At 39.9% G+C, this 12,520-nt stretch overlaps 1 protein-coding gene across 1 annotated transcript; it reads left to right on the top strand.

Moving 5' to 3' along the window:
• Positions 1 to 1,129: 1,129 nt before the first annotated feature.
• Positions 1,130 to 4,567, top strand: LOC129775618 (hepatocyte growth factor-regulated tyrosine kinase substrate). The gene is made up of 4 exons (XM_055780571.1): positions 1,130 to 1,327; positions 1,405 to 1,489; positions 1,558 to 1,822; positions 2,285 to 4,567. The coding sequence occupies exons 1-4, from the start codon at positions 1,294 to 1,296 to the stop codon at positions 4,109 to 4,111; spliced, it is 2,211 nt and encodes a 736-aa protein (XP_055636546.1). The 5' UTR covers positions 1,130 to 1,293; the 3' UTR covers positions 4,112 to 4,567.
• The last annotated feature ends 7,953 nt before the right edge of the window (positions 4,568 to 12,520 follow it).

Genomic DNA, 12,520 nt, shown 5'->3' on the forward strand with positions numbered 1-12,520 from the left:
CGATTTTCTGATTTTTGGATATATCATGTAAAAAATCTCAGCTGTCAAGAAAAAATATAAAAGAATATGACGCCCACTAGTCCAAAACCACGAAAGCATAAAAAATCAAATACAAACAATAATTACGAAAATAAAGACGAATTTTTTTGCGAGCGTAATATTTCTTTGAAAAAAAATCAACTAATTGTTTTTAATTTGATATATCGACCATCCGAATCGGTATAGTAGTTGAAAAGTTATGAATTTTCGAAAAAAGACATTTATGGATTTATATGGATTTTTATGGACATATATGGATTTTTCGATCTACGATCTTTTAACGATCTACACATACGTAAAATGTTCGTGACTCTTGTGTTCAGACTTGTGTTATACATACCGAGGAATAGAGCGCCAAGTTGATGACCACCGACAAAAATTAAAAAAAAAACGCAAACCATTCCAGATGTGTTTCATTTATCAATCTGACATGTTTGTTCTCTTTAACGTTAAATGTAAAGTGAAGAAAGGAATATATTTTTTTCGTAAAGTAGACAAATTAAATAAAGAAAATCTATGTAAATTTTGTTGTTGCAAATGTGTTATTCTTCATCGATCCACAGAACTTAACATTAATATGAGCATTGAATGTTTAGCTCAGCTGAGGTGAATATTGCACTGCCGAACGATTTTGCATGCCAATGTCTGCGTTGTTAATTTTTATGTATGATTCTCCGATTCATTATCAGTATTTCTTCGTTGATATATTGGACATCCACTTTTATGTATTAAATAAAAAGTATTTTACAGATATGTCTGTAAATTGACACACATATATGTAAATCTGGCATCTCTGGTGGTCTGAGAATTTATTGCAAGAAATCGCTTGAAAAAATGCATGAATTTGGTTGGAAATGGAGTGGATTGAATCCGCACGCTTAGGTGTCGCATTACAGGCCTGCCCAATTAGCTAGATGTCGAATTCGTGGTAACTTACGGTAGTTTGAATTGAAATATTTTAACCATTTTAACACAAGATGAAAGATTTCATATTACTGATGGAGATTCTGCTGGAAATTTTTCCGATAGGGCAATGGGCTAAACACGATGTACTGTCGATTTCACTAACACATACATGAACGTTAGGCAAACGTCAAAGAATTTTCTTATCAGCTGAGTTGGAAAGTGAAAATTGGTGTTTACGTCAATACGTTAGAAAATTGTAATTTTTTCAAATTTCCTGGCTTTATTCTCAACAGATCTGTTACCTAGTGTTTGTTCTTCAAATAGCGATAATAATTGAGTGGAGTAACAATGTTTCGAACCTCGAATTTCGACAAAAGCCTGGGTAAGATGATTTGCAATGTTTTTGTTTTTGTTGTAATGTGAAAAAAGTTCCTTTTAATCGCTCGGTTTTCTTTACAGAGAGTGCCACCAGCAATCTGAATCTGGAACCAGATTGGCAATCGATTATGGTGATTTGCGACGCTATTCGACAGGGTGACGTGACGTATGTTTGAAAGGATTCTTGTTGTGAATTTTGTTCTGCTGAAAACTTGCTTTTTATTTTGTGCACAGAGCTAAACACGCCATTCAGCAGCTGAAGAAGAAAATGTTCTCAACCAATCCGCACTCGGCTCTGTATGCGCTACTTGTGCTGGAGAGCGTCGTCAAAAATTGTGGCTCACCTATTCACGACGAGATATCGAACAAGGCCAACTGTGAGATGTTTCAGAACCTGGTCAACAATACCCAACACGAGGAAGTTCGCGCAAAGATGTTGGAACTAATCCAGGCGTGGGCTTGCGCGTTCCGTTCGGTGTTCAAGTACCGGTCGATTCGGGTGAGTATTTTGGGGGGAAAGGAGTTGGAAGAGACAGCGGTGTGCGCTAATTGAATATGTGATTCAGCGATTCGATGACAGAACTTGCAACGTCTTGTGTTCCTTAGATTAGTATTGGTCGGTCAGTAAAGGTAGTGAATGCATTGGGAGAGCTCACGGAACATTTTCAATAATTCAGTTTATTGGTGATTCATTTGTTTTGTCTAGATTATTTTCGTAATCTCGACGTTGAAACGATATCTTTATTGGAACATAAAGGCTTAAATTGACACAGAATTTTGTTTTTGGAAGGATTTCCTATGTGAAGTATAGAATGACACAGATAACATCTAATTAAATTAGCTTCAGTATTGAAGATTCGTAATGATAGCGTCCATTTTCAACATCAAATTCGAATAGTGAAATTACGCACTGATTGATAATTTTGCTGATAAATTTGTTTTACTTTGTTCTTCCCCCTAGGACACTATGAACATTCTGAAAAGTGAAGGACATAAATTCCCGGAGTTGAAGGAAGCGGATGCAATGTTTACCTCGGAAATAGCCCCGGACTGGGCCGACGGAGAAGTATGCCATCGGTGCCGGGTGCAGTTCTCGTTCACTCAGCGAAAGCATCATTGTCGCAACTGCGGTCAAGTGTTCTGTCATCAGTGCTCATCTAAAACCAGCACTCTGCCCAAGTTTGGCATTGAGAAAGATGTTCGCGTTTGCGAGGGATGCTTCGCTCAGCTGCAGCGTCCAACTCCGACCCTTACGAAGAAACCAACCGAGGAAGAGGATTTACCAGCGGAGTATTTGAGTAGCTCATTGGCCCAACAGACGCAAGCTCCGGCACGCAAAACTGAAGAAGAGCTGCGTGAGGAAGAAGAGTTACAATTGGCGCTAGCATTGAGCCAATCAGAGGCAGAAACGAAGAAATCTAAACAGACAAGAGGGTCGTTCTATAAATCCAGTAGCCCTGAACCAGCTAAGGTCCAGCGGAGTCCAAGCCCAGTGGAAGAACCACCAACAGATCCCGAGCTGGCTCGCTATTTGAACAGGAATTATTGGGAGCAGCGACAGGCGGCCGATTCTCCGGCTTCACCTTCCGCTCCAAGCCCGATGCCAAGTCCAATGCCAATGTCGATTCAACACAATTTGCTGCTAACAAAGGGCGGGGGAGATGATGCCGAGATAAACGAGTTTGCCCATGCGATGAAAACTCAGGTGGAAATATTTGTGAACAGAATGAAATCAAATTCGAGCCGTGGGCGCAGTATTTCTACGGATAGTTCCGTGCAAACACTGTTTATGAATTTGACTTCCCTACATTCACGACTGCTTACCTTCATCAAGGATATGGACGACAAACGCATGTGGTATGAGCAATTGCAGGACAAATTGACTCAGATAAAGGATTCTCGTGCTGCTCTGGATGTGTTGAGACAAGAACACCAGGAGAAGCTGCGTCGAATCGCGGAAGAACAGGAACGTCAAAAGCAACTACAAATGGCCCAGAAGTTGGAGATAATGCGCAAGAAAAAACAGGAATACCTTCAATACCAGCGTCAGTTGGCTTTGCAGCGCATACAAGAGCAGGAGCGTGAAATGCAAATCCGCCAAGAGCAACAGAAAGCTCAGTACCGCATGGGAACAGCGTTTCCCTTCATGTCGCCTCCGATACAGGGGCAACCGCAGGGATCTCCGGTGCATGGTGGGGTTACAAATTATCCCGGCTATATGTATCAACAGATTCCGGCCGGTGGAACTCTTCCACACTATGGTCCACCAGGAAGTCAACCGGGAGTGCCTCCTCAAATCGGACCACAATTGTTTTCTCCCCAGCATGGACCACCGACCAATATGAGTGGACAATATATGCCCCAAATCCAACCGGGTGCTGAGAACGTAACAAATCCGCCGCAGCAGCAGAACCTTGGACAGCCAACCCCACAGCAACTTGGTTCCGCTCCTTCATCGGGTCCAATGATGCCTCCTCCTGGGCTAAATATGATGCCCGGACAGGGTCCTCCACCAGGGCCGGTTCCAATGGCAAATGCTCCAATGATGGCACCTCCACCGCCGCAGCAAGGACATCCGATGAGTGCTGGACCCGTTCCACCACCGCCGGGAGCGCCCATCCCTTCTCAGGACCAACCACAGTCAGGAGGCCCACAATCGCATATTCCAACAACGCAACAGCCCGCTCCAGCTTCGGCTCCGCCGCAAACAGCGTCTGCACCAGCTCCGTCTCCCGCTATACCATCCGCCCCGGAACCTCCGACAGCCGAGTTGATAAGCTTTGACTAAATCATTCTTGAATACGATATGAATACACTTTAACGAAACAGTAATGATTGATCCATACATCAGGTTCTCGATTTCTAGCTAAAGTTGGTGTCATGTTGTACTAAAGCCCCAAAAAGAAAAGAGGTTACAGTGAAATTGAAATCTATGTCTTTTTAATTGTTTTTTTCGCATTAGCTTCATGCTTATAGTGAATTTAATCTAAAAGGTGAACGGATACATATTAACCGATAAACAAATATACTGAAAGCATCCAACGCAAACGTTAAACTTCGCAACGAAACTATCTATCGGCTATTCGTTATTGGGTATTGCCCAACACAATAATAAACCACAATAATTTTCATTGCAAAATGTTGAAATTATACAAATATATCAATAGTAGTAATGTATTCAAAATTATTTCATACTTGATACGAAATAAATTTTAGGTTCCAAAATCTCATTGAACAGTACAAATGATTGAGAAATTCTGTTCGGAAATACATTACTCCTTGGACAGAATCTATGACACTGTTTGGTATCCTCAAGATAGAAAATACAATTATTAGATTATTGCAACATTATCCATGATTCTTCAACTTCGTAGAAGATTTAAGTCATTAGCAATGTCATCGCACTAACCTCAATCAATATTCCAGCGCCGTACACGATCTATAGTTTTGTCAATCGATTGATGTTTTCGCATCAATACTCCTGTCAATACTGAATGGATTTCAGTAAAGAACAATTCCATGCCAAATCCTCCGAAAAACGGTAGATTTTGACAAGAACCTCTTCGATTTGTTTTTTCATTATCACATGACCAATTTTAATCACAACTGAAATAACAAAATAAGGAAAAATATCATTTTAAATACACCGTTCAAAAAACTTCCTCAAAAATTTATTTGATTGAGTCTAGTTTTTGCTCGAACTTTATGTGTTGCAAATTGCATATATTTAAGCGTTTCTGAATATACCAGGGACGCAAACCAAAACAAACTAATTCTTTAAACTTTAAAGTTTAAAGGTATGCAACAAGCACACCAAAAAACTTGAAAAATTATAACAATTGCTGCGATACTTTTTCTTCTTTTCATTTGTTCATGGAGACTTTAACCCTTTTAAGGTAATATTATATTATCAGGCACGTAGCGTAACTGGCACGGCACGTTTCATGCAAGACAAATATTATTGCGTGTGTTTCAAATGTGTATGCATATATATATATATATAGCGGAACGGCTCCGGGCATACACAGCACGCTTCAGACAAATGCATTAAGGAATTCTCGAAAAGAATATTTTGCCGGTGCCGGGCACGAACTACATGGGCGAGTAGCACCATACATACAAACCCAACGTCGAAGTTCGTGGTGTGGGTGCGTTCGTCGCTCTTCGGTGCGACATCGGTTCAATCACCAGTAGCATTTCTCCGCTTCGTCTGCGCTGCCGGTGGGTACAGAGAAGTTGCTATGCCTGATGATATGAATACATCATGTATTTGTCTGCCGGTGTCGGTACGTGCCGTTTACGCTACGTGCCTGATAATATAAAACGGCCTTTACGGGTACTGGTAACTATATTGCCACTAACAAAAAATATTCTTTTCGCTGTAGGGTAGGGCGGGGCTAGTTGTTCATTTTTGAATAAATTTGGCTATAACTTTGTAGTACGATGTTTTGCGTTAGAATGTTGTGTACCAAAATGAAGCTTACCTTTTACCCTTTCAATGGAAAATAACCAGAGAATCATTTAATTGATATTTTTCTTTTATGTCGGACTATAATAGCCTTTTTTTTGAGCAAATAATAAGCGTTTTTCCATTAGAAGCTTCCTTCATTATGAATTAATTAATTAAATCAAACCAAAAACAGTTAACAAATATCATGTAGTCAAGTAAAAAAAAAACAAATCGATGACAATTTCAAATTCTCTTCGTTGTTGGAAATTAGTCAAGCAATCTTTTCTAGCGATTTCGTCTCTCTTCCACTTCCACTTTGTGGCGCACCTGAGATGCCAGGTTTGAAGACATGTCTTTATTTTGTGAATACATTTTGAAGACATTATGAAATATGCGAAGACATTCCAGTATGATGGCGTACGTGGATTTTTAAAAGATATTATTTTCATGAAATTCTATTATGGTGAAGACATTTTCTCGTACCATGTGAAGACATTTGGAAAAAATCACCTGGCATCGCCCCAAAGTATATTGAGATAACCTACTACATTACTCGATGCATTATTGTGAGTTCTGATATTCAATGGGAGCGTTGATTATATTTAATGAAAATTTTACAGCAAAAATATAAATATGACAATTATTTTGCAACTAGTTTGTGCAGTGGTTGGTATCAGGTTGTCTCGTTTTAAACACACTGGGTTTAGTAGTAAAACATATACTTTCTATATTTGTTTGTAGCTTGCGTAATGATACGCGGCATACCTAAAAAATGTATATGCGTTGCTCTCAAACGAGCAATTGCGTGTGAAAATTCAATAAACATAATTTAACAGCGATTCCCATTAACATTTAAAACTAACACATACAATAAACTATTGTTTTACGTTAGAACCGATTTTTTTCATGATTATTTACCATTTTCAGAACCAATTTTAATAGGCGCAAACAGTGAATGATTTTTTGAAAAATCGGCATCATGTTCGTATTCTTAACCTACATAATAAAAAGTTTTTTCAATTTGCTTATTTTATTGCATCAGCAATTCGCTATTCTTCATCCATAGATCGTTAATATTTTTGGACGCTCAGATTCCAAGATATCGTCACTGACCAACTAGCCCCGCCCTACCCTACTATTCAGGATCTACTGTGTAAGATCATGCAGTTATTTCAATAAAATAAATGGTGTATGTGATGAAAAATTCAAATAAGTTTTTTTTCTTTGGAACTGTCTTGCACTAGATATATTGTAAATTTTTTCGTCGCACTAGATATATTGTAACTCACTGCACTAGAAATATTGTTTTAATTTTTGCATAACCAAAGGCGCACTAAAGTGAATCTACAAGGCAGTGTTTTTGGGGTTAACGAGCCGTGGCAACTATATTGCCACCAATTTTTTTAACTGTTTCGAGCTTGGATAGGGGGTCAGGGGAGACGACAACACTAGCGAACCGATACTGGATAGATTCTACCGGGGCCAGCAGAAATCGCCCTTATCGCAAACAGAACAGATTCTCCAATAGTTGAAATTTTTTCAAGGGTAAATATGTGTTATTCCTCATGTAAGGATTGTGTTCTCTGAAGTTGGAGTCGATTCGTTGTCTAGTTTCCACAGCCTTATAAAGCGTTAAATTATTCGATTCATTCGTCTCCGTGAAGCGATAGCTTTTTCTCGGTCGATGCTATCGACCTTGCTCGATATCTAATAGAAGTACCGGTATGTTTCTTGTTTTTTTTTCAAAAATTAATGCTATCTTTCTGACAATTCACGGATCCCTTTGCGGAAATAAACGGCCGGTTTGTCGGCTAACCACGAATCGATCCAATTTTTGACTTCATTAAAATTGGAGAAGTGCTGGTCAACCAGACCATGTTGCATCGATCGAAAAAGGTAGTAATCGGACGGAGAAATGTCTGGAGAATACGGCGGGTGGGATAGGACCTCCCATTTCACCGTTTCCAAGTATGTTTTGACCGGTTTCGCGACATGTGGCCGAGCATTGTCGTGCTGCAAAATAACTTTACCGTGTCTTTGCTCGTATGTGCACGGCTCAAACGCATCAATTGTCGTCGGTAGAGGTCCCCCGTAATGGTTCCATTCGGTTTTAGCAGCTCATAGTATACCACACCCAGCTGGTCCCACCAAATAGACAGCATAACCTTCTGGCCGTGAATATTCCGCGCGGCCGTCGATGTTGATGCATGGCCGGGGTATCCATATACACGACACGGGCTTCTGATCCGTTCGATGTTATATCCGCAATGTTGTGTCTGCTGCTGACAGTATCCTGGTCTACTAAAAAGCAAAGATCTTCATATGCTGGCAGGTGCTCTCCTCTCCAACCTAGATTTCTCAACGCAAATTTAAGGAACCTTTTCAATAGTAAATCATTAAACAATGCGTTTTATGCATACTTAACAATTACAATGACGCGACAAAATTCAGAACCAGTACCTTGTTTCGGCTGTTTCGAGTGTTGTTTCAACCGATTTTTGAAGAACGGCTGGACGTCCAAGGAAAATGACCGCGAAGGATGTCTCTGCCATAAAGTTCGTGAAGGAATCCGGAGAAGGAATAGCAGTGACGGAGTATACTGTGGTCGGATGAGACGGAGGTAAACCTCGTCGGCTTGAACGGAAAAACTTGAGTTCATCGCCCAATAGGCTGCTCTTACATGCCATAGTATACCACGAAGACATTCAAGCATGGAGGGGGCAACATTATGTGAGGGCGCTTCTCTTGGTTTGAATATTAAATGAATATTTGAATATTAAATTTATAATATAAAATTTATAATTTTTGCAGAATAAAGCATTAATTTTTGAAAAAAAAAACCAAGAAACTATTATAACTACTTCTATTAGATATCGAGCAAAGTCGATAGCATCGACCGAGAAAAAGCTATCGCTTCACGGAGACGAATGAATCGAATAATTTAACGCTTTATAAGACTGTGGAAACTAGGCAACGAATCGACTCCAACTTCAGAGAACACAATCCTTACATGAGGAATAACACATATTTACCCTTGAAAATTTTTAACTATTGAAACAGTTGAAAAAAATTGGTGGCAATATAGTTGCCACGGCTCGTTAATCCAAAAAACACTGCCTTGTAGATTCACATTATTGGTTGGCCCCCTGTACTGGGTGGACAAGATCATGGACCAGTACCTTTAAGCCCACATCCTAAGAGATGTTATGCTGCCACATGCCGATTGGGAGATGCCCCTGAAATATCAGTTCATGCAGACTAACGATCCGAAGCACACCGTCGAGACTGTCAAAAAGTGGTTCCAGAATAACAAAAACGTCATAGAGTGGCCAGCGCAGTCACCGGATCAGAACCCTATAGAGAACATATGGGATGCTCTCTAGGTACGTCTTAATCCATTCGAACATTTTTCCTTGAATGCTGAAATGAGGTACCGCGCGCATCATTATTTTTGGCAAATGATTTTCGTTGTTATCGTATACAACACACAAAGTACAGAAATGTTACAAACATCAATCTTCAGAATACGACAGGCCATATTATAAACGGTTTATGGTTTTATTTGCATTGTACACTCAACGTACGTACGGACGTACTTTTACACTTTATTTTCAATTAACCAAGCGAGTGACATACCAAGTGCGTCAATGCCATTATTGTACGGTCATGGGTTCATTCGGGGTTTTGCGCTTGCGTTATTAAATTACCCGCCAACCATATGCTAATAGTCGTTTTGATTTTAATTTATGTGTTACTCATGTTTTATCCCTTGCATTATGGCCGTGATGAGAGATGTGTATATTCACTCTCGAATGCGTTGCTGTCTTCTGGTGTAAGGTGGATTGTATTCACAATTCATAATTGTTCAAATTCATCGTGAAAAAGTCATCATAGGGGGTCTTCGTAGCCACTTGGTTAAGCCGTTCGCTTACTAAGCGATCGATCGTGAGCTCAAACTCAAGGCCCTCAATTGACCATCTTTGTTATAGAATAACTACGTCCACGCAACCGTCATCAGCGATGGAGATCGATCCACGGTGGAACAAAGATCGATTCATCCATACAACTACTCTGCTCTGCCAGAAACATCGGGCTGCTGTTCTATTAATAACCTAACAATGAACAATATCAACTGTCTCCGCTGTCCGGTCTGCTGAACAATGGAAGAACAGAAAGAATACCCTAACGCCCAAATGGTCACTACTGTATAATTTGCCACAATGATCCTAATATATGAACCTAATAAATAAACAAATGGGATAAACAAAAAAAAAGTTATCATCACACGCAGCAGTGTCGTCGGCTGGGGGGTGCGGAGGGGGCGGACTGCCCCCGGGTACATGATTTTAGGGGTGCAGAAAGAACCGAACTTGTTTGAATAAATTGGGGGAAAGAGGGGTGCAAATCGACTCTTCCGCCTCGGGTGTGAAAGCTTCACTCGACGCCACTGACTCGCAGTATTATTGTACTCGTATGATCGGTCTCCTGGTCCCTTCTTGCTGCTTCCTAAACTCGTTTTGAAATCGTTTTGAATCGGTTGAAGACATCAAAATCAGTGACATACTAAAGTTATTTAATGCATTTTTCGAGCGAGTAAATCATTCTATTTCTCATCAGGCAGTTGTCTCGTAACAATTGGTCAACCGTTTATATGTGTATCTTTAATCCTTCTTAGTTTTTCCGGGACAGAGGGTTCATGGAAAAAGCACCTGAACATAACAAAGCAATCAAAAATCACTGTAAAAACCTAATATGAAAACATATTAAAACACTCAATTGTATATCAAAATAAACATCCAATATAGTCTCGAAACGAGGAATAGCATCCGATCGCAACCGTTCATATATAAATCTGAGTTCAATCTCTACAATAACTTAATTGTTCAGGTACAAGGCTGAAGTTGCCAACCGTTGTTAAGTGAAAGTGTACTTTAGCATCGCTAGCCGTTCCATGCGCTGCTGGAAACAAAGAATGTCCTTGCTGATAGTCATGCCCTTTGCACATCGCGCATCGGGTTCGCTTCCTATTGTACCAATAAAAATCACGTCAAGTCACCGTGAAGCTGTAACGCCATAAAATCGCTACTGCGAAATCGAATCAAAACAAACAACAAAAGTGTGCCAGCCAAGTTTATTAACCCTCCACTCGTTGCTGGACTGCACTTCGGTCAAGAGTGTTGGTATTCGAATCACAAATTTGCCCATTGAACATTATGGAGGCTCGTGCAGTTTTAAACCACGAGACGCATACGAAATTGCCTAATTGTGGAGAACTTGCTCTGTGTGGTTTCTGTGTCAAGCGAGTTCTGAGCGGATACCAAAGTCAGAAAAGTAACACATTTACCGAAGCCAGTGTCCGAACACGTATCATTAGGTGTTGCAACCGGCCGGGAAATAAATTATCTGTTCGCTCACAAAGCTTTGACATTAGACAAACTAGCCTCGCTCTTGGACTCTCTGTGCGGGTCTGAGTTTCCTGCGCCTGCCTCGAGTAGTGAGGAAATATCGTGATTGATTAGAGAATGTTTGATCTAGTTTACGCTATTTGCAATATCACCCTAATACCGGCTCGGTAACTAACCTGATTCTTGTGGTTATCGGAACTTACATTATTTGAAAATTAATTATTTCTTATAAAGCATGCCAAAATTCTCTCGTTTCTTCTATCTTCATTTCGAATAATCACTACAAATCGATATCGAAAATTGGACAAACATTAGTTAAGTGCGCACTGATTGCGATCAAACTGTATTGCTTCCAAAAGTCAGTTGACTACAAAAAAACAAGGAAATTACTTTCATGCTTTGCGTTTCTCAGCCTGCATCAAATTTTGTACCGCATCTTATTTGGTACTGAACGCCAGTTTGCTCAGAACTGTTTCTTCTTTCCAACATTTTGTAGAACAACATTGTGTTTATTCTGTTCACGTGGTATGTGGACAGCCCCGTATCATGAGGAATAAAGATATCATGCCTTCTGAATTTTTCGCAATCGAGCAGCACATTCAACTCAAGTTTCACATAAAAATCCAAAAATCCATTTTAACCTTCCTTGCAGCGCTGAAAATGGAAAATGGCCTTGTCTCTCTAAAGAGAGAACAGAAAAATTGTAACCATGGAACCAAATTATCAGCGTTGTGACACCTTCCATCTCACACTGCTGATAATTCGGTAGGCACCAGTCTTAAGGTTCATGGGAGGGTTAAATCGATCGGTCGGGGTAGGACCACCTTTGCGTTTACTGTTTATCTTCAAAATGTTTTAATATTGGCTGTTACCAAAATCTACATTAAGTTGCTATATGCAACTGGTCCGTGTTAAGTCAAACCGGACCATGTGTCATTTTTATGATTTCGAGAAAAACGAACTTGAAGTTCAGTGCTCTGCAATTTTCAAAGCATTTGATGCTTTCGTTCAATATTGTTCTCAGGAATGTTAGCTACTCTCTGGCAATATTTTGACGTATGATATTTGTAAAAAAAAAACATGTGATGATATCATGCCAAAAACGGCAGTTATTTGGATGCTTATACGTACGTGGTCCACTCTGACTGAACCAAATGAAGCATTTTTTTCATTTGGTTCACTATGACTGAACAATTCCGAAATATTTCTCAATCAATTAATGGTTGTGAGTCAAAGTATGCCATTCTGTTATGAAAATTAGAACGAGAAGAGATGTGAGGCTGAAACTGTGTAAACATTTGGTTGCGTTCAGCATAATAGTCTCTGCCATCTATTATAGGTA

This window comes from Toxorhynchites rutilus, chromosome 3 (genome assembly GCF_029784135.1).
Source record: "Toxorhynchites rutilus septentrionalis strain SRP chromosome 3, ASM2978413v1, whole genome shotgun sequence".
Taxonomy (NCBI): domain Eukaryota; kingdom Metazoa; phylum Arthropoda; class Insecta; order Diptera; family Culicidae; genus Toxorhynchites; species Toxorhynchites rutilus.